Source organism: Armigeres subalbatus, chromosome 2 (genome assembly GCF_024139115.2).
Source record: "Armigeres subalbatus isolate Guangzhou_Male chromosome 2, GZ_Asu_2, whole genome shotgun sequence".
NCBI classification, from domain to species: Eukaryota; Metazoa; Arthropoda; class Insecta; order Diptera; family Culicidae; genus Armigeres; species Armigeres subalbatus.
In genome coordinates, this window is record NC_085140.1 from 225029861 (window position 1) to 225053239 (window position 23379).

Here is a 23379-nt window from a genome sequence, read left to right on the forward strand (position 1 = left end):
TCATCTATTTTTCAATTTCAAATTAAACAATGTTCTTTTCGATTTTTGAGTCTAGAGAAAAACTGACACGTTTAGAATGATTACCTTCATCGTTTCCTTAAAGAAAATCGAATATCGATTCTTCATTTTAGGACCCAATTCTTGCTTAACTTTTCAAAAGGACCTAAGTAACAATTTTTTCATGAATTAATTTGAGTACTGCAATCAAAAGCTTTCATGTTTTTCTGTTGATTGCGCTATTCAAATTAATTCATGAAAAAAATGTTACTTAGGTCCTTTTGAAAAGTTAAGCGAGAATTGTCACATCCTATCCTACACTGAAAACCAAAACTACCCAAAAGTGGGTTGTTTGCACTCAAAACCGTGGTTTGACCCAATAACCCAAATTTGAGTAAAATGACTTTTCTGGCACTAGGTAGTTTGCCTTTAATCCCATGTAAACAATTTACCCAAAGCTGAGTTTAATTTATCCAAAGCGGACCTTGATCAACCCAAAATAGAGAATATTGAATTTACTCAAATTTGGGTTATTGGGTTGAGCAACCTCGGTGAGGTGTTTGCATCTTGCTCTAGTTTTGATAGCAATCATGGGAAAGAAAGGGAAAACTACCCAAATTTGGGTAAATTTTTTCTGCGATATTCTCAATAGTGCGTATATTGAACTCAAAGTTTGGGTTGATTTATCTGTCCGTGTAGATTCAGACGCTGTCAGTTATTAACATTTACGCATAAATTGCTTGCCGTGCATAACTGGCAGCATTGATGTTTTCTTTTTTTGTTGAGCTGTCATCGGATCAGTCAACATCGTCAATCCTCCTGTTCCGTGGGTTCCGTCGGTTCCATAGCACTACCGGCTGCTTCTCTTTTCATCAACAAGGGCATCTTTTTACTCCAGGCTCGACTCCAAGTGGACAATACGATAGCAACTTTGATCTGATTTGAGGTATGAAATTCATCCATTATTTTCATGTCTATTGTAGAAACCTAATAGTATTTTTTCTGACCTAATTACAAATATTTTTTCCAGAAATAACCTGCTGAATCGGCACCTAAAGCCGATAAAGCAACTGATAATGGATCACAATTTGACACCTATATAAGCAGCCACACCAAACACCATCAAGGCACCACGAGTGTACGTCGAACCGCTGGGTGGTAGCGGCAACAGCACCAACAGTTCTCCACAGCATCCTTCGGCTACGACGACGATTTCGTCGAATGGTAATGTGAGTCACTGCCGTACACGTAAATGCCGTACGCATCTAACGACGGGGGCGCCGGCGCCAGGTGCTTGGACTCCACTAACTATCGAGTGGCAAACTAGTCGGAACAATCCGTTCTCCGACCCGATTGAGTACGTACTACAAATGGCGAAGGCGAAGGATCAAGAGTTTAGCGAGGTTTATCGCGGTCCTGGGACAAGACACACCATCCAAAATCTGATCTACGGCTTGCCTTACCTATTCAAAGTGTGCCCTGTGCGAATCCGGTCCAATGGCAAAGAAAATTCACGGCGTATTTTCCCCGCTTTTTCACCATCAATTGACCTCGCACAGGATCCCGTTCGAGTCTCATCCGCGTCACTCGGCCCATGACGAGGTGGATGGTGAATCCGGCACGAAGTACTACGCCGGCAACGAAGTGAACCGGCGAGGTGAGTTGATCCGCAACAGTTCCGATTACCACCATCATTCCGGATCGACATTGTGGGCTAGTCCGAATGCCGGCGCTACCGCGCAGTCACTGCTCCATCTGCCCAAGGGAGGCAACTTGGTGCAGACGATATCGGATCTGCTGGAGGCCGATTCCAGTAAAGCCATGGTCGGCGTTCTGGTGTTTATCGTTTTATCAATTATTGTTGCAGCTTTTCTCAAGTGGAATTCCAGAATCAGAGCGCGTAATATTGTATCCAGAATTTGCTCTGTTTTTATGAAACCTCAAGGAATAATTATAAGAATAAAACATACATATGCTAAGAAAATTATTTTGAGCTTTTTAGTGGAATGTCTTCACTTGTCATAAGACGAGTTAGTACAATCCCATTGAATTCCACCACTTAATTGTATCTTGACAGATACGTATTTCGACCTCAAATGTAAGGCCGTCTTCAGTGTCTCGTACTTGACTCGACTTGCCAAGTACGAGACACTGAAGACGGCCTTACATTTGAGGTCGAAATACGTATCTGTCAAGATACAATTAAGTGGTGGAATTCAATGGGATTGTACTAACTCGTCTTATGACAAGGGAAAAAGGGGATACATATGCTATACAAACGTAAGTATTAATTATTACACAACGAAAGAAATTGCAAAAAGAATCGAAAGCAAAAATTAAACGCAAGGTGTACTGTTGTACAAATTCTCTTAATATGGTTTGATTTTAATTTCCCTCCTCCTTAGCCGTGCGGTAAGACTCGCGGCTACAAAGCAAGACCATGCTGAGGGTGGCTGGGTTCGATTCCCGGTTCCGGTCCAGGCAATTTTGGATTGGAAATTGTTTCGACTTCCCTGGGCATAAAAGTATCATCGTGTTAGCGTCATGATATACGAATGCTAAAATGGTAACCTGGCTTAGAAACCTCGCAGTTAATATCTGTGGAAGTGCTTAAGGGGTCGTACACTTATTACGTAAGCAATTTTTCTGTGTTTTTCGAACCCCCCCTCCCCCCATGTAAGATTTTTCTCATACAAATGATTTTTTATTTATATGGCAAGTAAGAAAACAACAGACCCCCCTCCCCCCAAAAGTGCTTACGTAATATGTGTACGGCCCCTAATGAACACTAAGCTGCGAGGCGGCTCTGTCCCAGTGTGGGGATGTAATGCCAATAAGAAGAAGAAGAAGAAGAAGATTAACTTCAAAATAAGGCTTATTGTTTGAACCCACGAGAGTGGATTATATGCCAACCTTCTGTTGTAGTGTATGTGGAAAATTTTGTTCGAGAAAATGAACGATTTTTGCCTTTCTCGTACAACAAAGTTGTACCGAAAGGCTATCATTTCACTCTGAAAACGAGCTTTTTACAGGAACATCTGATAGTAAAGTTTCTTATACCATTCGACTCAGTTTGATGAATCGAGGTGATGTCTGTGTGTGTGTATGTATGTGTGTGTGTGTATGTTTGTGTGTCTGTATGGTCACTTTTTCAACCTCAAAAACTCACTCGATTTTCATGTACTTAGACTTAACTGATTTTATCGCAACAAGTTGCATTCCACAGAGCCACTCTTCTAATTACATGCTATTTAATTTCATCAAGATTGATTAATGCGTTCGCAGCTGACAAGGAAAATGGTTTAGACAGTTTTCCATTTTTTCCCATATAATCGGGACAACGAGCATTAAGCAGCTACCATGCTATAATATAAATTCCGTTCGCTCGATGGGTTAGAATCCTCGCTACGGCAATATCGATAACGCTAACGCAACGAGCAAAGCTTTTCAAATCTTGCAAAGTGGAACGTGTTGAACACGAAAACTAATCGACGAACAAAGTACGCGCTTTTAAGTTTAGAGCCGACTTGATGATGTTTATTGCCATTATACTTTATCGGAGCATTCGCACCAACACAGTTGTAAGTTTCATCGCTGGCAACAGAAATTGCACTCGATAACGACACGATTAACTACTGGTTCGTACGTTCGTAGCCATGGTGGTGTTTGCGTTTGTTTTGTGTCATACATTGGAAGGGGAAAAAGAGGGGTTTCATTGATGCTTCAACATGCTGTTTGGTTTGGGTGGTGTGGAGTTATGGTGAAGTTTGGGTGATTTCAAGGGCAAATTTGAATATAGTTTTCGGTTTATACATCTCCTTATTTCCATATTATATTATGTATGCGGTTTTGTTAGATTTATATTTAGGAATCGTTCAAAAATGGCATCGGGGCCTTGGCGAAGGGAGGTGGGGGTGTCATTGGTTGAATAATCTTAAATGTATTTGACGTCATATTCTAGTCGGCTTTGAGAATTATTGGCTTAATTTTCAAAATGTTCGTGTACATTTCACTCCGAAATCGAACCTTTTATAGAAGTCTTGGAGACCCATGATGTTAAATACCAACCCGACCAGTTAGTCATAACAATTATATCAATATGTGTTAGAAATAACAGTACACGCAAAACAAAAAGTTGTGACATTCTTTGCATTAATCATTTTGTATCAAATCTCGCATGCAAACCACTCACAGAATGTTATACTTGTTACGTCAACTCATTGCATTAAATCGGTTTATTTGGTTTCGACCAACACATTTAAACGACTCTCTTTAGCTCCTCCAGCAACAAATATATGCATCGTGTACATTAGCATAGCTTCGACTCACACAATCTTCCCGACACCGTTCAACTTGATGGTGGACAAGGACGCAGACCCAATTCCATTTTCATCGCCCTTTGCTATCTCTATTACCCTTCTACTTCATTCACATAGTATAGAACGAGGAATATAATAGTCTTCTATCACTACTTCTCTCAGCTAGTGTATAGCCCAGATGGCAAGCGCGTCAGCCGGATAGCGCTAGGCTTGGTGGACGGCATAGGTTCAATTCTCGATATCTGTCAAATTTTTTTGTAAGCAAATAAGGTTGGCGAAGTATGTGTAAAGAATTCGTTCCTCGACGGAAGTTTAAAAATAGATTCTATGTAGACACAAACACAAACCTAGTTCCTTTTTCTCGTGACCAGATACCTAATGCAATGGCTTGCTATATCGACTTAATGCAATCTGTGCATGGGCCTCAGCCTCATGCAATCTGTGCATGGAATTCATGCACGATTGTCATAAAATCATGCATTCTCTGGTTGGGTGTATGTACTTGAAATACTTTCTCTGTCAAAAATGGATAAAAGAAAATTTCACGATCGTCATAACTTGATTATAACATAATGTATTATGCTTATTTTACAGAAAAACAAAATTGCCAACATTTTTGGTAGATAGGAATTGGAAAAAAACGAAGTTACCACCTTCAGTATATCTTGATTTAATCGAGAAAGGCATCGTCACCGCTAGGTGGATTAATTTGGGTTTTTTTTTATCACAAAGAATGTATATGAGAAATTTCAGGGAAATCAAAAAATTGAAATCTCGAAAAAAAAAATCATGATTTGACAGAGAATTGCTCGAATAGTAATGAACAACACATATTCTGAATGAATTAACATAATATGGTACACATTATGTTCATATATTTTTGTTAACTTCTTTTCCAGGGCGCAGTCATCATTGAAATTTTACCGAATAGTGTTGCGTTCAACGACAAGCGTCTGCAAGTGTTTGATCAAATCGTAGAGATCAATGGAACGAAAGTGCTACATGACTCAAATGAAAAACAAGTACAGAAGGCTGTGAAGCAACTGCAACCAAGAGTAAGTACCTCAGATTTTAAAAATTTGGGATAAGTAAAAAATGAAAGTTTGATAGATATCATTATTAACAATTATTTAGAATCATAGTGAGTTTCCCTGTCGAATGTAGCTTATTACAAGCAAACAGTAAAAATATGGAAAAAAAATATCCATCTTTGTCGCTGAGCTTTTCAAAAAAAAAGTCGCCAAAATCAACTATTCAGTCCACTAGAAGATTCTAAAGAACACTGTATCACCTTGGGCAAATTCATTTATTTATTTATTCAGCCCACAAAGCAGGAGTAGCATATAGTCATTTCCATTCAGCTCGGTCCATGGCTGTACATCGCCATCTTGTGCTTGTCGGATTGAAAACTATTTTCGTCAGGTTATTGTCCGACATTCTGGATTCGTGTCTGGCCAACTGTTGTCTTCCGATTTTCGCGGTGTAAACAATGGATGGTTCTTCCAACAGCTGATGCAACTCGTGAGTCATTCGCCTCCTCCATGTACCGTCTTCCGTCTACATCCCGCCATAGATGATACACAACGCTTTTCTTTCACAAACTCCAAGTGTGCGTTAGTCCTCCACGATCATTGTCCAGGTCTAGTGCCCGTAGAGAACTGCTGGTTGAATGATTGAGCACTTTTACCTGATCTCCTCCAATAGCTTTGAGTGAGGGCAGTCAACTGGACATCAAATTTTGTGATCTGGTGGAAGAGGAAACGTGCAGTCATGCATGCAATAGTACTGGCGAAATGTGCCCCAAATTGCATTCTACAGGTTTCGAAGTGACACTATAGTTCCTTCCATCATTAACAATACTTCAAAGTATGTACAATGAAACACATTTATTCTCTCAACAATCAAACACTAGACTAGACTAGACAAACTATACACTGGATAGACTTATTTCTTATAATCTACACTTATAAGTATACACATTAAAAAACACTCGACCGTCTAATTGCGGTCTAATTGCGACTGCCGACGCTCTTTTGGAAAGGTACCGGAGAGATCATCTTCCAACGATGGTCGTTTCCCCAGCTACGCATGATTGTATATGATGTCACATAAGATGCTAAAGTCAAGGCTATATTGGTACTTCACCATACAACATGTACGTATATCGCCTCTACTTTAGCATCTTATGTTGCATCATATACGATTTTGTGTTGACTAGGTCGGTAGTTCGTCAGCTTGGACCAACTCCGACAAACTACTCTCTGATCTCCGTATCACACAAGCCTACAACGGACAATGCGATAGCGAGACAACGGTTATCCACTACCTGTATTCCTTGCCCTATACAAGGCATACGGTGGTGATTTGTACAGTGACTATAATAACAGTGTCGTCAAGTGTCAGAATTGGAACAGAATCGTCTGTCAGTTCCATACAAATGCGCGTTCCAAACGAGCAGGAGACCTGTCAAACGTCGCACATGACGTTACTCTTCTTATAGGACTCTAGTGATTTGATGAAAGCGAAAGTGTTTCGATAGCTGCCTTCCTTCCAGGTGTGCTGTTCTTGTATTTGCGGGTGCGAACAAGCGTTTTGTAGACAGTTTGGTACGGCGGCGAACTTTATTCGATCGGATCGTTTTGCGGTTCTCCTTCCATGATTGACCCCTCTATGCCTCTGGCTTCGACAATTAAATTTATCAAAGATACGAGAGCATTATCAATATCACTTTTGGTATCGAGAGGAATATCAACATCAAAATTCCTATCGATATACGTTTTTATGTAAATCCCAATCAGCTCTATGATAATTAAAAGTAGAGTTAATTGGATTGTTAATGGCTTCTTGTGAGATTTCAAACGTCACAGGAAGGTGATCAGACAGCAGCTGACTTGAATCCGTTAAAACAAAATCAATTTGGCAATAAAGTCACGAATTATGAAAAATTTGGATTTGTTGCGAGTTAGAATTTGAAGATCAGCTATCAACAAATTCCTTTGCTGCCCATTGCACTGGAAAGGCAAGTATGCAGCAATAAAAGAGAATTGTCCAAAATTTGTTTTAACAGAAACTCCCAAGGTTCCAAACATTTTGGTTTCAAACGAAGAATATAATTTATGTTTGAATTCTCGCTTAACTTTTCAAAAGGACCTAAGTAACATTTTTTCATGAATTAATTTGAATACTGCAATCAATAGCTTTCATGTTGTTCTGTTGATTGCGCTATTCAAATTAACTCATGAAAAAAATGTTACTTAGGTCCTTTTGAAAAGTTAAGCGAGAATTGTCTATTAATGACAATGGCGACCCCACCACAGGCCCGACAAGACGATCATTTCTGTGCATAAATAATTTGGATATCTTTTGATGAAAAGACCAGGTTTTCAATATGTTTCAGTTATAATGGCAATGTGCACATTATGAACTAACAGGAAGTTGAGTAATTAATCTTCCATAGCCTTTAAAGATCAGGCATTCCAATTTAGATTTTTCAAAGAATTATTTGGATCCATTAAATCGAAGTCCAATATTTTATTTTGAGCGAATTTAATACCAACCTGAACAGCTTCAGTTTTGGTACATATTTGCTTTGAACATTGCATTAATCATGTGATGCAATTGTTCATTTAGGTTGCTTAGGCCCATCTTTGGCGGTATGCAAGAATGTGATGTGTGGAGGCAAATGATGAACTACGAGCTTGCCCAGCTCTACGGCGAACCCGTACGATGTGGACATGGCATTTTGCAAGAACGCCGGACGGCAACCCTGTAAAGAAGGTATTCGCTTCTAAACCGGCGTGTACGGAAGGCACTTGTTGTTTATTTTACGATGTTTGCCTTATGTGACTCATTGTCAACTTGGAGGGTCGCAGCAAGAGTATGCAAGAAACTTAATATTGTTGCTTGTTTCAGAAATGAATTTTTGTTGAATTCGTTTACGATCGGCTATAGGATCTGGTCTGGTATTGATTTTGTTTATTTGTTACTAAAACCAGAAAAATATCAATCTTTTTAGTGTTCTTGAAGAGCTTGATTTGTTTTCGTATTACCTCCTTGGCCATTCGCTTTGACGAGGTTGCGCTGCTGCCACCTCGCGGAGACAGACGTGTGCGTGAAATCACGGTATTTAAACATGGTGAAGTATAGGAAGTATATTTTAAAATGCTTCTGAAATGATATTAACAGTGATATATTGAAAACTTTTAAATACAAAGGGTTAGAATTTTTTAAAACTACATGTTAGCCGTACAAATCTACACATGTTTTTTAATCGAAATAACTAGACTTTTGTGTTGCCAATCCAAAAGTAAATTAAATTTCTAACCCGAAAAAAAAACAATATATTTTTACTATGTCTGAAACTTGATTATGCATATGTACAACATGTGATAGATTTAGTTCGGAAAAGGTATTGGAGGGTAACCGCCCCTTCGGTGGGGTTTGATCCCACGACCCCAGTTCGCATGACAGGTGCTTTCCCTACTAAGCTACGAAGGACCTCCGTCGTCCACCGCAGCTTAGCGGGTACTGATGAAACCAAATTCCCAGCACCAGGTACCAACCGATCTCTCGCAATACATTTTCAGAACTAACCAAACTGGCACAACCTCACACAACCCTACTTCATTGAGCGCCGTTGCTGATGAAGCAAGTGTGTAGGAGCCGGACAATACTAAATACTCATCCTACTTGGTTGATATTGTGTACAAAAATACATTTGAGAGAGTTAGTTCTGAAAATGTATTGCGAGAGATCGGCTGGTACCTGGTGCTGGGAATTTGGTTTCATCAGTACCCGCTAAGCTGCGGTGGACGACGGAGGTCCTTCGTAGCTTAGTAGGGAAAGCACCTGTCATGCGAACTGGGGTCGTGGGATCAAACCCCACCGAAGGGGCGGTTACCCTCCAATACCTTTTCCGAACTAAATCTATCACATGTTGTACATATGCATAATCAAGTTTCAGACATAGTAATTAATTTCCACTCCGAGTGGCTTAATACCCGGCATATAGGCAATTAACTTTGAATGTACTGAATATATTGACGTAGGACTTACGTCTCTCTTTACTATACCAGGTGTCATTTCAATTTTTTTAAATCGACCGCGTTACGCTGTGTTGAAAGATTTCAAACGTTCATAGCTTTTGCCCTATTGAACAGTTTTCTGCAGTTAACCACTCAATCAACAGCTTTCAAGTATGCCTTTCATATTCATGCTTGATAATATCCGAAAACTTGTTTCAATAGGCCCAAAACTGTTTTCAAAGCAAAATATTGAATTCACGAGAACCTATAAATATGAGTACCGCATCATTCTTGCATCATTCCATTGCCACGCTCTGATTGGTGCAGACGTCAGCGAATGAGCTCTCGCTAGGTCAGGAAGGCATAAAAAAGCGCAGCACGATTTTTTCCTCTCAATCTGACCCTGAGATCTGACAAGAACAGGCAAAGCAACCACAGCATCGTCAGAACTTTTGAAGTGTTGCTCCATCGTCTCAGCCACGCAATCGCAAACTTAAGCTTTCTCAAGAGCAAGGCAGAATCGTCAGCATCATCGGCATTTTCGGTCCGGCATTGTCGAGGCCGCACAAAGGAGAAGCCAACAATAAGCGCGGCTCGGCGGTGTGACCATAGACAGTCAATGACAACACTGATCAAGTCAAGGCAAAATTTTCAAAACGACTTATCTGCTTTTGTAAACAAAGATTCAAACATCGATTTGACGAAACTGATAGCTCTCCCACGCAAACCAACACCATCAAAGTTTCAAACGACAATTTGACGAATCTGATAGCTCTCCCACGCAAACCAACACCATCAATAGGTAGCGGAAACCTTCACCTACCAATTGGTGTTGGTTTGCGTGGAAGAGCTATCAGTTTCGTCAAATCGTCAAATCGATGTTTTACAAAAGCAGATAAGTCGTTTGTCTTGATTTATTCGCGTTCTTGGCGAGGAATTGTGACAAATTTTAGAAAACATATTTTAAGCGCTTTTTAGTGGAGTCGAGTCAAGTACGAGACACTGAAGACGACCCCACAGTTGTGGTCGAAATGCGTTTCTGCAAAGATAACAAAACGTAGTGGAATTAAATGGAGAGTACTAAACTCGTCTTAGACGGTTGACAAAATTAAGTTTTCCTCACTTACTACAAACGAAAATGTGTTTCTTATTTGAAGATTTCTCCATTAGATTTCCGAAAATTAAGACTATTGAGTCTAAAAATTAATAAAAAACGAACTGTGGATAATGTCTGTGACATAACCGCGAAGTGGACGAAGGACTTCACTTGACATCATAATCTAATTTGGGAACAAAAATCCGCGATAACAGCCCAAACATTATTATTACAATTTTCGTGAACAATTTAAAAAAAAACTATCAATCGATTTTTTATCAAATGTTGGATTTTGACGTAGGACTTACGTCTTTCTTTACTATACTAGGTGTCATTTAGATTTTTGGGAATCGAGAGCGTTACGCTGGAAGAGAAAATTTCGAACGTTACTAGCGCCTTTATCTTTCGATGGATTTTTAAGATTTATATATCAATCTACTCGGACACTCTCCACCATTTTGCCTATTTTATTGAAACTTAAGATTATTTACGATAAGCTATTGAAAATTTCCATTCTTGTCAAAGCCAGTAAAAATTTCATATGTAACCAATCTTGTGCGTTCCTATCACGGACATCAGAATGCGGTATGTATGAGAAGATTTTGCCAAGGAATGGTATGCAACGCCGATTATTTATTCAAAATAGTTGATGTGAGAAATTTGGACATATTACGTATCTTAAAGGCATGGTCAAGTCAAGTCCTACGTCCACTTAGCGGTTATGTCACAGACATTACCCACTGTTCGTTTTTTTTGGCTAAAATGTTGGTGAGCATAGTAAGCAGCTACTTGAAGTGGTTTTTCGATATCAGGATGTCTGGAGTGTGTGAAAGTTGTGCTCTCGAGCTTAAGGATAAGGTTGTAGTTAAATGCAACGCTTTTTGCTCATCTGTTTTCTGCCAGAACTGCTCTAAAATGCCTGATGGAATCCTTGCTTCTATCAATGGAATTCAAAATTTATTCTGGGCTTGTAACGCATGCACAGATTTATTGAAAAAGACTCGTTTTCGCAATGCCATGATATCATCAAACGCTTCAAATGAGATGGTGATCGATGCTCTTAAAACCGAAATTCGGGATTATGTTTTAGACGAAATTAAGGTTGAAATTCGTTAAAATTTCAAAACCTTGTCCGAGAACATCCCGCAAACACCTATTAGATCGCGTCCACCAATATTTGGCGGTTCTAATAGAAACAAAAGGCAACGTGAAGCTGAGAATGGGGATGAGGGTATTTCGCAACGCCCTACGAAGCTTCTCTGTGGTACTGGAGCTTCTAATCCACAATCCAATATTATTGCTGCTAAACAAGGAGACGACACCAAATTTTGGCTGTACCTATCAAATATCCATCCGGATGTAACCGAGGAAACAGTATCGAGCATGGTGAATTCTAACCTGGAAACCCAAGATGCCTCTGTAGTCAAACTCGTTCCTCGTGGTAAGGACGTACGTACCCTCTCCTTCGTATCGTACAAAATTGGAATACCATCGGACTTGAAATCCAAAGCCATGTGCTTGGATACATGGCCAGCTGGTATAAGATTTCGAGAGTTCGAGGATACTAGCAGAAGACGTGATTTTTTAATGCCGGTTCTGCTGAAATCTCAACAGCTACCCACAGACGAAACACCGAAGACAGGCCAGTAGACTGTGTTACTAATACAATCTCTCCTTGTCATGCAAAGTCTCACCCTGATTCCCAAAACGCAGTTCCCTTAACAGTTTTTTATCAAAATGTTCGTGGGTTTTGGACTAAAACTCAGGACCTTCGCTTGGCACTTTCATCTTGCGACTATGATGTCGTTGCACTAACCGAAACATGGCTCGGTGATGACATTCTAAACTCTGAACTCTCATCCAATTACGTGATTTATCGTCTCGACCGGAATCCATCCACTTCTCATTTGCTGCGTGGTGGAGGCGTATTGATCGGTGTCAAGAAGCATATCCCGTGTAAGTTAGTTCCACTGGTCAACGCCAACAGTTTGGAACAAGTAGCAGTTTGCCTATCTTTGCCAACACAGTCTGTCTACATTTGTTGTATCTACATAAGACCGAGCTCTGAACCCGCCACTTACTCCGACCATGGTTCTTGCATTCAACAGTTGTGCGATATGGCTGATGTCACAGATACAGTCATCGCTCTAGGAGACTATAACTTACCTAGGCTTTCGTGGGAATTTGATTCGGATATGAATTCCTACATTCCTGTCAACGCTTCGTCCGAGCAGGAAGTAGCTTTGACGCAGACTATTCTTGCCTGCGGATTACAGCAGATACAGGATATTCGGAATGTAAATGACAGATTGCTCGATCTAGCTTTCGTTAGTGACGCGGATAATATCGAACTATATGAATCACCAAACGGAATTTTAAAAATTGACGCTCATCATAAGCCTTTTATAATTAAATTTGACTACATTCGCAATACTAACGACATTGGACAAGACTGCTGCTATTATGATTTTGAATCTTGCAACGAAGCTGCAATTCAAGCCCGCTTAGCGTCGATAAACTGGGAATTGATTTTTTCGGATTGTGATGTGGACGAGGCTGTATACCGGTTTTATGGTATTATTTTTGACACCATCCATGAATATACTCCAATTCGTCGCAAAAGGTCCCGCACACATTTCAATCAAGCATGGTGGACTCCTGAACTTCGCAACCTCCGAAACAGATTGCGAAAAGTTAGGAAACGTTTTCTCAAATCACGGACTGAGGTTAACAAGGAATCGCTTCGAAATATGGAGGAGCACAATTCATCCCAGCTGAACAGAGTTTTCTACGAATACATACAGCGCAACGAATCAAATGCAAAACGGGATCCGTCGTCGTTCTGGTCATATGTGAAAAAGCTTAGACGGAATAACGGTATCCCACAGAATGTCTACTTCAAGGAAACCAACGCCGATAATGCGGAAGGTGCTGCCAACCTATTCGCTGAATTCTTCAAGAACGTGTTTTCGAATGTCCCCCCTGCTCATTCACCTGAAGAACATCGGGATTGGATGAGTAGTTTAGCACATTAAAATATTCATCTGCCGCAATTGAATGTTTCAGTTGATGAAGTCCAGAAAGTTCTTTCATATGTGGATGCTTCGAAAGGCCCCGGCCCTGACCGTTTACCGCCATCGTTCATCAAGCAATTTGCTGCGCCTTTAGCTTCGCCAGTTTCAATCATATTCAACCGTTCCCTCAACAGTGGAGTGTTCCCGTCAGCGTGGAAGGTTGCATCAATTACACCTATACACAAGTCGGGGAATATACATAACGTGGAGAATTATCGTGGAATTTCTATTCTAAACTGTTTACCCAAAGTGCTCGAAAAAATGGTCTATGATGTTATGTACCACGCGATTCGTCCAATGATTACCGAGCATCAACATGGATTCATGCGGAAACGATCTACAACCACTAACCTCATGGTGTAAACGTATGGGACTACCGGACTGGGCTACACAATGGCTGCAGTCGTATTTGATTGATCGCTCTGCCTTCATCAGTATCAACGGAATCAGTTCGCCCAGCTTCGAAATACCATCAGGGGTTCCCCAGGGAAGTCATTTAGGACCGTTAATCTTCATCCTATTTGTCAACGACCTCTCAACTCGTCTGAAATCCTCGAAACTTATGTTTGCCGATGATCTGAAAATATTTCGTGTGATTAGATCTAATCTTGATTGTTGTGCACTCCAGCAAGACATAGACTCTCTCCTTTACTGGTGCACTCTGAATGGCATGCAGGTTAACATTTCCAAATGTAGTGTCATTTCTTTCAACCGCTTGCGTAATCCCCTGCATGTTGATTATTCAATGGGAAACAAACAATCTTCTCCGAGTTAGCACGGTCAAGGACCTGGGAGTAGTAATAGACTCAAAGTGAGATTCAATGAGCACATCACGACGGTAACAGCTAAAGCTTATGCTCTGTTAGGCTTTGTTAAAAGGAATACAAACGCTTTCCAGGATGTTTACGCGCTCAAATCTATATATTGTGGCGTCGTTCGTAGCCTGCTGGAATACGCTGTAGTTGTTTGGGCACCCTACCACGTCACACAAACCGACCGAATAGAAGCTATCCAACGGAATTTTATCCGATACGCTTTACGTGTGCTGCCCTGGAATGATTTCGCCAACTTACCACCTTATGAAGAAAGATGCCGGCTAATTTCTCTGGAGACATTGGCATCTAGGAGAAAACTTCTACAACGGCTCTATGTTTATGGACTTCTCAACGGGGATGTTGAATGCAGCGCTCTTCTAAGCCAAGTAAACTTTCATGCTCCTCAACGACAACTACGTCAACACTCGCTCCTTTGGCAATCTACCCGTCGCACCAACTATAGCTTTAACGAACCGTGGACTTTGTGCTGCCGTGCATTTAATGAAACCAGTGAAGTGTATGATTTCGGCTTAAGTAAGTCTACATATAAACGAAGGATCCTCCATATAGTATAAGTTTCAATCTGTACAACAATAAGTTGAAGATTAAATAAATAAATAAATAAATGTGTTTTAACGTTTTAACAATCATCCCTTGCCGGGTGAAATGAAAAAGCATCATCCGGCCCAATTTTGTTTTCTCGCTTTCGTCAGAGCCAATTCGTATTGATGAACTTTATATGTAATAGTTTTATTGATTATTTCCATAGACCGAATTAAGTTGTTCACTACATAATACTCCTCCGTTTTCCAACCGTAGGTGCGTCTGGTGGTGTTTCGGCCGACTGTGCCAGAAACAGAAGCTGTGGATGTCGAACTATTCAAAAAGCCAGGAAAACTCTTAGGTGTTGGTTTCCGAGCAAACCATCCTCATGGAGTTGTAATTACAGATATGGCAAGTATCCTATGCTTTGAAATCAGCATTTATGAATCTATTAATATATTTGGGTATGCTATGTGTATACTTGTAACATTTCTGATACACGATAAGAAACACCGAGATGTTCTAAGCTGCACGCTTAGATATCAACTGTCCTTTTTTTTAATCAATACGGTTAGATTCGATTATCAACGGCATGGATGACTGAATATAATTCACTTTTGTAATAAAACTAATAATTATAAACTATACACATGTGGAATTGTTGGCTCGAGAAAATTGTTAAAGCGCGTTGTTAAAGTTAAAGCGCGTTTGTTAAAGCGCCAGTCTAGCGTACTTTAGGGTCATGGGTTCGAGTCCCATCGAAGGGAAAGTGGTTACCTCCAATACATTTTCCAAATCAACATCTTCCACATAATGTACATATTCACTGGTGGTTTAATCCCCGGAAATAGGCAATTAACTTTGATTGAACTATTCGTTATCGTTCTTTTCACGTTTTGAACGAAGAGATCTTAAACCTAATTCAATTTACACACCAAAAGCTTCTTCATGATTACGTTGTTTTTTCTGTGCTCATCTACACAAAAAATCCGATGGCTTCAAGAATCGATTCTGTTGAGGATGCTAAATTCACTGCACGATTAGCAGGTATTTGATGTATGTGTCTTTGAACTCCGTGGAACCGTGGAGTAGAATTATCATAATGTGAAAGATTTCGAGAAAGCACACTAAGGCCTGTTCTTAAAGTGCGCAAACTATTGCCAGATTGCGTTGTTCATGACATCATCACTTAGGCTGTTGGTTTAGGTGGCTCAAAAAACACTTTTTAATTTTGTTGGTGGGCCGCCCTTTTATTCGGTTTTATTTGATGCCCTGATGCTCTGGACAAAATTTCAGCCAAATCGGTCAAAGTTTTGGCGGTGCCAAACTCGTTGAAAGTTTATATGAAAAAATGTATGCAGAAAATTTGAAAAAAACGATGATTTGCAGTACGGGCCCTCCTTAGCCGTGCGGTAAGACGCGCGGCTACAAAGCAAGACCATGCTGAGGGTGGCTGGGTTCGATTCCCGGTGCCGGTCTAGGCAATTTTCGGCTTGGAAATTGTCTTGACTTCCCTGGGCATAAAAGTATCATCGTGTTAGCCTCATGATATACGTATGCAAAAATGGTAACTTGAAATTCACCACGGGCTTCATTCTATAATCACCTTAAATAAAACCGAATAAGAAGGCGGCCCACTAAAAAAAATTTTAAAAAGTTTTTTCTATATTAATTTGAGCCACCCTACTGGGTCTGGCAAACTACTGCCATTGAAGAGAAGTATAAACAGAAATGTACGGAATATACGGAATGTTCACAATCAATAACTTCTCCAGAATTAAATTTTGCGCAATGAGGTGGCATATTTTTTGTATATTTGTTAAGGAGACTTTCGGCCCTAGGCTGGCTCGTCTCCGAAATATGAGGTGATATATTTTTATAAACCAAAAGTATTTTTACGTTAGCATCATCTTTTTTTTTAACTAATTTAATTTGCTAATTATCTAATACATGTAATCATCTCTTAGACTAGGCGTTCCGTGTTTTCTTAACACTATCATCCTTATTTGCTATGTTACTTTTTAGTTATTATTAATACATTTCAATTGTCTCTGGCAGTTAGAATTTTTCTTCTGATTGAATTGAACCATGTAGGAATTACAATGTTTTCAACTTAAACTAAACTTAACCTAATTTATACTAAGGGTACAAGGAGCTAATCGTTGCAATAGAAGATTGCAACGATTTTTGTCTAAAATTGGAAATTATTTTGTTGGACATTTGTTGCAATGTCTCAATATTAGAAATTCTATAAAGTTCATTGGTACTATACCACGGAGGCAACTTCAGAATCATTTTCAAAGTTTTATTTTGAATCCTCTGAAGTGCCTTCTTTCTGGTATTGCAGCAACTAGTCCATATTGGCACAGCATACAACATGGCAGGTCTAAAAATTTGTTTGTAAATCAAAAGTTTGTTCTTAAGACAAAGTTCTGATTTTCTGTTTATAAGTGGATATAGACACTTAATATATTTGTTACATTTGGCTTGAAGGCCTTCAATGTGATTTTTAAAAGTTAATTTTTGATCTAGCAGAAGTCCTAAATAGTTAGCTTCGCTAGACCAATTAATTGGAACCCCATTCATAGTGACAATATGTCTGCTAGAAGGTTTTAAATAAGAAGCTCTCGGCTTATGTGGGAAAATTATAAGCTGAGTTTTGGAAGCATTCGGGGAAATTTTCCATTTTTGCAAGTAAGTGGAGAAAATATCCAAACTATTTTGCAATCTACTACAAATGACACGAAGGCCTCGTCCTTTGGCTGAGAGGCCTATGTCATCTGCAAACAAAGATTTTTAACACCCTGGTGGTAAATCAGGTAAGTCAGAAGTAAAAATGTTATACAATATGGGCCCCAGTATGCTGCCTTGGGGGACACCAGCCCTTACAGGTAATCTATCAGATTTAGAATTCTGATAGTTTACCTGCAGTGAGCGATCTGATAAATAATTTTGGATCAGTTTAATAATGTACAGAGGAAAATTAAAATTCATCAATTACAATCAAACCTTCATGCCAAGCACTGACAAATGCTTTCTCTATATCAAGTCGAACTTAACTCCAGTCGAATATCCATCAGATTTGTTGAGCTAAATTAAGTTCGTAACTCTTAATAACTGATGAGTGGTTGAATGCCCATGGCGAAAACCAAATTGCTCATCAGCAAAAATAGAATTGCCATTAACATGAACCATCATTCTATTTAAAATAATCTTTTCAAACAGTTTGCTTATTGAAGAAAGCAAACTGATTGGGCGATAACTAGAAGCCTCAGCTGGATTTTTGTCCGGCTTCAAAATTGGAACAACTTTGGCGTTTTTCCATTTATCTAGGTAGTATGCCAATTGAAAACATTTGTTAAATAAATTGACCAAAAAGGATAAAGAGCTCTCGGGAAGTTTTTTAATAAGTATGTAGAAAATACCATCATCACCCGCGGCTTTCATATTTTTAAATTTTCTAGTAATAGATCTCACTTCATCCAAATTAGTTCCCAACGAAGGGTCAAAAACATTATCTTGATTGAGAATGTCTTCGAAGCTCCGTGTAACCTGATGCTCAATTGGACAAGTGAGACCTAGACTAAAATTTTGGGCACTCTCGAACTGCTGAGCAAGTTTTTGAGCCTTTTCGCCATTTGTTAATAAAATTTTATTTCCCTCTTTAAGCGCTGGAATTGGCTTTTGAGTTTTTTTTAAGAATTTTCGTTAATTTCCAAAAGGGTTTCGAACTGGGATCCAACTTCGAGACATTATTCTCAAAGTTGGTATTTCTCAGAATAGCGAAACGTTTTGCCTTTCTCGTATACTAAGTATACGGTAATTGCCTTTCTCGTATACTAAGTATACGGTAAAGGCTATATGATCGCTCCAAAAACAAACTTTTTATAGAAGGCCCGGAGACCCATAGTGTTATATACCAATCGACTCAGTTCGACGAATCGAGGTGATGTCTGTGTGTGTGTGTGTGTGTGTGTGTGTGTGTGTGTGTGTGTGTGTGTGTGTGTGTGTGTGTGTGTGTGTGTGTGTGTGTGTGTGTGTGTGTGTGCGCAAAACTACTCAACAAAATGTCACTCATTTTTCGGGCACTTATCCTCAACCGATTTGCTCGCAACAAGTTGCATTCGACGCAGAATCCTGTCCCATTGTTTCCTATTTGAAATTGGCCAGATCGGACTATGGGATCGAAAGTTATGGCCAAAATACAAAATCATACGAAAAAATCGCGTAAAAAATGTCACTCATTTTTCGGGCACTTATCCTCAACCGATTTGCTCGCAACAAGTTGCATTCGACGCAAAATCCTGTCCCATTGTTTTCTATTTGGAATTGGCCAGATCGGACTATGGGGTCGAAAGTTATGGCCAAAATACAAAATCCTACGAAAAAATCGCGTAAAAAATGTCACTCATTTTTCGGGCACTTATCCTCAACCGATTTGCTCGCAATAAGTTGCATTCGACGCAGAATCCTGTCCCATTGTTTCCTATTTGAAATTGGCCAGATCGGACTATGGGATCAAAAGTTATGGCCAAAATACAAATTCATACAAAAAAATCGCGTAAAAAATGTCACTCATTTTCGGACACTTATCCTCAACTGATTTGCTCGCAACAAGTTGCATTCGACGCAGAATCCTGTCCCATTATTTCCTATTTGAAATTGGCCAGATCGGACTATGGGATCGAGAGTTATGGCCAAAATACAAATTCATACGAAAATATTGCGTATGAAATGTCACTCATTTTTCAGGCACTTATTCTCAACCGATTTGCTCGCAACAAATTGCATTCGACGCAAAATCCTTTCCCATTGTTTCCTATTGAAAATTGGACAGGTCGGACTATGGGATCTGAAGTTATGACCAAAATACCTTTTTTCATAAAAATCACAAAAAATGTCACCTATTTTTCGGCCACCTAACCTTAATCGATTCACACGCAACAAATTGCATTCGACGCAGAATCCTGTCCCATTGTTTCCTTAACCCATACAAATTAGCACTTGGCCGAAAGCTTTCAAATATATCTATCTGCTGAGGGTAATAAAACGGATGATGGTGTTAAATTCACTCCGTACGAAACGATCAAAGCAAAACAAAAGTGCGGCCCGCGGGCCGCAGGGTGATTTTACTTTGATCAAGTCGTACGGAATGATTTTACCACCAATATTCGTTTTAATATCCTCTGCTGATAGATATATTTGAAAGCTTTCGTCCAAGTACTAACTTGTAAGATGAAAGCTCATTTTTATTGTGTGATAAGCAAATTAAGGCAAAAAACACACAAAATGCTGAGCACCACTGGACTATGGGATCGGAAGTTATGGCCGAAACACCATTTTAGCCTTTTTATACGAAAAGGCTGTATGTTCGCTCCAAAACCAAACTTTTACAGAAGGCCTGGAGACCCATAGTGTTATATACCAATCGATTCAGCTCGACGAACTGAGATGATGTCTCTGTCTCTCCCACTTCATACGGGAGTTTGGCAGAAAGACGGTCATGAGATTTATATCATTACAAATATTGCCCTCCGCTCGCGTGATGGGAATGACATTTTCGTTTTCTTTTTGTGTAGTCGGAGCTTCAGTTCAACTAACATCCAAAAGTGATATCCTTAAAATATATGACTGGGTGAAATAAAACAGGGTTATGTACGTCAAAAAGATTGGAAAAGGAAACAAAAATGTCGAAATTCTTATTAACATATTGTAGATCAAGCTGAAAACCGAACCGAGGTCCCGCGAAATCGCATTTTCTCGCACTTCCGGATGTTGCAACTGCATCGCGAGTAGTGCGCAATTGTGCCATAGTCGGGCACCACTCGCGATGCAGTTGCGACATCCGGAAATGGGACAAAATATGGTTTTCGGTTTTCAACTGGATCTACAATATCTTTGCCATAAATAATCTGATTTTCATAGAACGGACAAAGAAATTTGTCTTTTTTACTCCTAGCCACTAGCTCATCTTTTTTCAAGCACACACATTTTACGAAGGTCGAGAAAGGCACCATCACCGCTAGGTGGATTAATCTGGGTTTTTAATTTCATTTTGCAAATCTCGCCAAATAACTTTCAACGCGGAATCGCGAGTTCTTTGGTATTGCCTTCGCCTCACATTTGTAAGACGGATCAGTAGCTGAAGATCGTCGTCAATAATAATGGAGTTGAATTTAATTTCACATTTAGGAATTGCAATGCCTCTGGCTTCGACAATTAAATTTGTCAGAAATACGAGCGCATTGTCAATATCACTTTTGGTATCCAAAGGAATATTAACATCAAAATTCCTATCGATATATGTTTTATATAAATCCCAATCAGCTCTATGATAATTAAAATTAGAGCTGATTGGATTGTTAATGGCTTCTTTGAAATTTCAAATGTCACAGGAAGGTGATCAGAGTCAAAGTCAGCATGAGTTACCAATTGGCCACACAGCTGACTTGAATCCGTTAAAACTAAATCAATTGTAGAAGGATTTCGACTGGAAGAAAAACAAGTAGGGCCATTGGGATATTGAATAGTATAATATCCCGCAGAACAATCTTCAAATAAAATTTTGCCGTTGGAATTGTTTTGAGCATTATTCCATGAACGGTGTTTGGCATTGAAGTCACCAATTACGAAGAATTTAGATTTGTTGCGATTTAGAATTTGAAGATCAGCTTTCAACAATTTTTTTTGCTGCCTATAGCATTGAGAAGGCAAGTAGGCTGCAATGAAGGAAAATTGTCCAAAATTTGTTTCAACAGAAACTCCCAAGGTTTCAAAAACTTTGGTTTCGAACGATGAAAATAATTTATGTTTTAAACGTCATTAATAGACAATGGCGACCCCACCCCAGGCGCTGTCAAGACGATCATTTCTGTACACGGAAGAAATAAACTACCCAATAGTGAGTTTAATTCACCCAACCTCGAACATCCGTACGGGAAGCCAAAATTGAGTAAGTAGAGTCGAAGTAGTTTGCCTTTACTCCCATGTTAAAAAAGTACCCAACGGAAAATTTATTTACCCAAATGTAAGTTTAATTCACTCAATTTCGACCTCAGGTAATAAAACTCAAAATTGGCTTCCCGTATTGAACTGGCGTCGTTGGATTGTTTGGCTCTTTTGTTTTTGACAACAAAAGAAAGAGTGGATGAAAGAGAAGAGAAAAAATAACTCAAAAGTAAGTTTAAAAATACTCAATTTTGGGTACTTTTTTTCTTCCGTGTAGATAAAATAATTTGGATCTCGTTTAATGGAGAGTCCTGGGGTGGCATTGTGCATCTCGATTCGAACGTAATTATATCGAGTCAAACAAGTTTGGCATTACGGGTTTCGATTCGATCTCGAAAACGACTCATCGTTCGAGTATGATCGAGGAGGTACAAGAATAACGAGATGTTTTGGCATTATAGACACTCGTTAGCACACTGAAAATCGACTCAAGTCGAATGAAAAACACTCGTCACCTTTATAGCTTTCGAATGTTGTTCGAGAGTTATTTCTTGCTGAAAGATTTTAATTATATTTGTTATTATCTATCTACGGGAAGAGAATAAATGTTTTATTATTGTCTCTTGAGGATAAGAATGTCATTATTACCTAATTTTATAGTTTCAGATAATATCAAATATATTTTATTAATTTATATATATTATATTAATATAGTATATTTGATAATATGCAATCTCTAATTATCTCGAAATCCGCGTAAAAACGACTTCAATTAAATCGTTTTTTTAAGTTTTCACGTATTTTTTGATTTCGATAAATCGTGTGAAAAATCTATGAGGAAAATCTGCGTAAAAATAGATGAGTTAAATAAAAAAACGCGCATGAGATGACCCAAGTGCATTCAACTAAAATACGTGGAAACATCAAAGTAATTTATTATCGAATCCTTCTTTAGCTTTAAATTATTTAGCTCAAATTTAGATCTGTGGCATACACTTGAATAAACATAAAACTTATAATTTGGGTCGTAACAATATCTCAATTTACAAAACATGTCGTATCGGCATAATGTTTTAATCGGTTGCAACTGCTCAATAAATAATATTGCTTTTTTTTTTCGCCCAATTTGCTTGTTTATAAATTAGGGGAAATGTTCCGATCTCCATCTCACTGTACATATATCCATCTCATCGCTAAACAAAGAAATACGGCACCAAATTCGTCGCTTCTTTTTGTTAACATGCGTGCTCACTGCTGAAAAAAATCACAAAAATAATAAACAAACCTAATTCCTTTCCGTTGCTTTTTTTTGATGGGATGGAAATAGGAGCTATGAGATGAAGTGGCGAACCGTTCCCCTATCTGCCAATTCATGCCCTGAAGGATGCCTTTCCAACAGGCAATATGCTACACGCAGATGAAATTACTCTTATTCTCTCTGTTTACTCACATTCGCCATGCGCTGAAGGTTGTCTCTCCAGCGGGCGGCATACTAAACACGGAGACAGCTATCTCTTATTCTCTCTGTTTACATTTCGTTTGACAGAACATACTCGATTGAAC

The 23379-nt window shown here is 39.1% G+C and overlaps 1 protein-coding gene across 4 annotated transcripts in view; it reads left to right on the top strand.

The window, feature by feature from the left end:
- The window catches only part of LOC134211769 (inactivation-no-after-potential D protein), a 291678-nt gene that overhangs the window by 233629 nt on the left and 34670 nt on the right, over positions 1-23379 (top strand). For all 4 annotated transcript variants that reach the window (XM_062688989.1, XM_062688990.1, XM_062688991.1 and 1 more), the window contains 2 exons: positions 5216-5371; positions 15145-15279. In XM_062688989.1, the coding sequence (XP_062544973.1) occupies positions 5216-5371; positions 15145-15279 (291 nt within the window). The remainder of the gene's footprint in view (positions 1-5215; positions 5372-15144; positions 15280-23379) is intronic.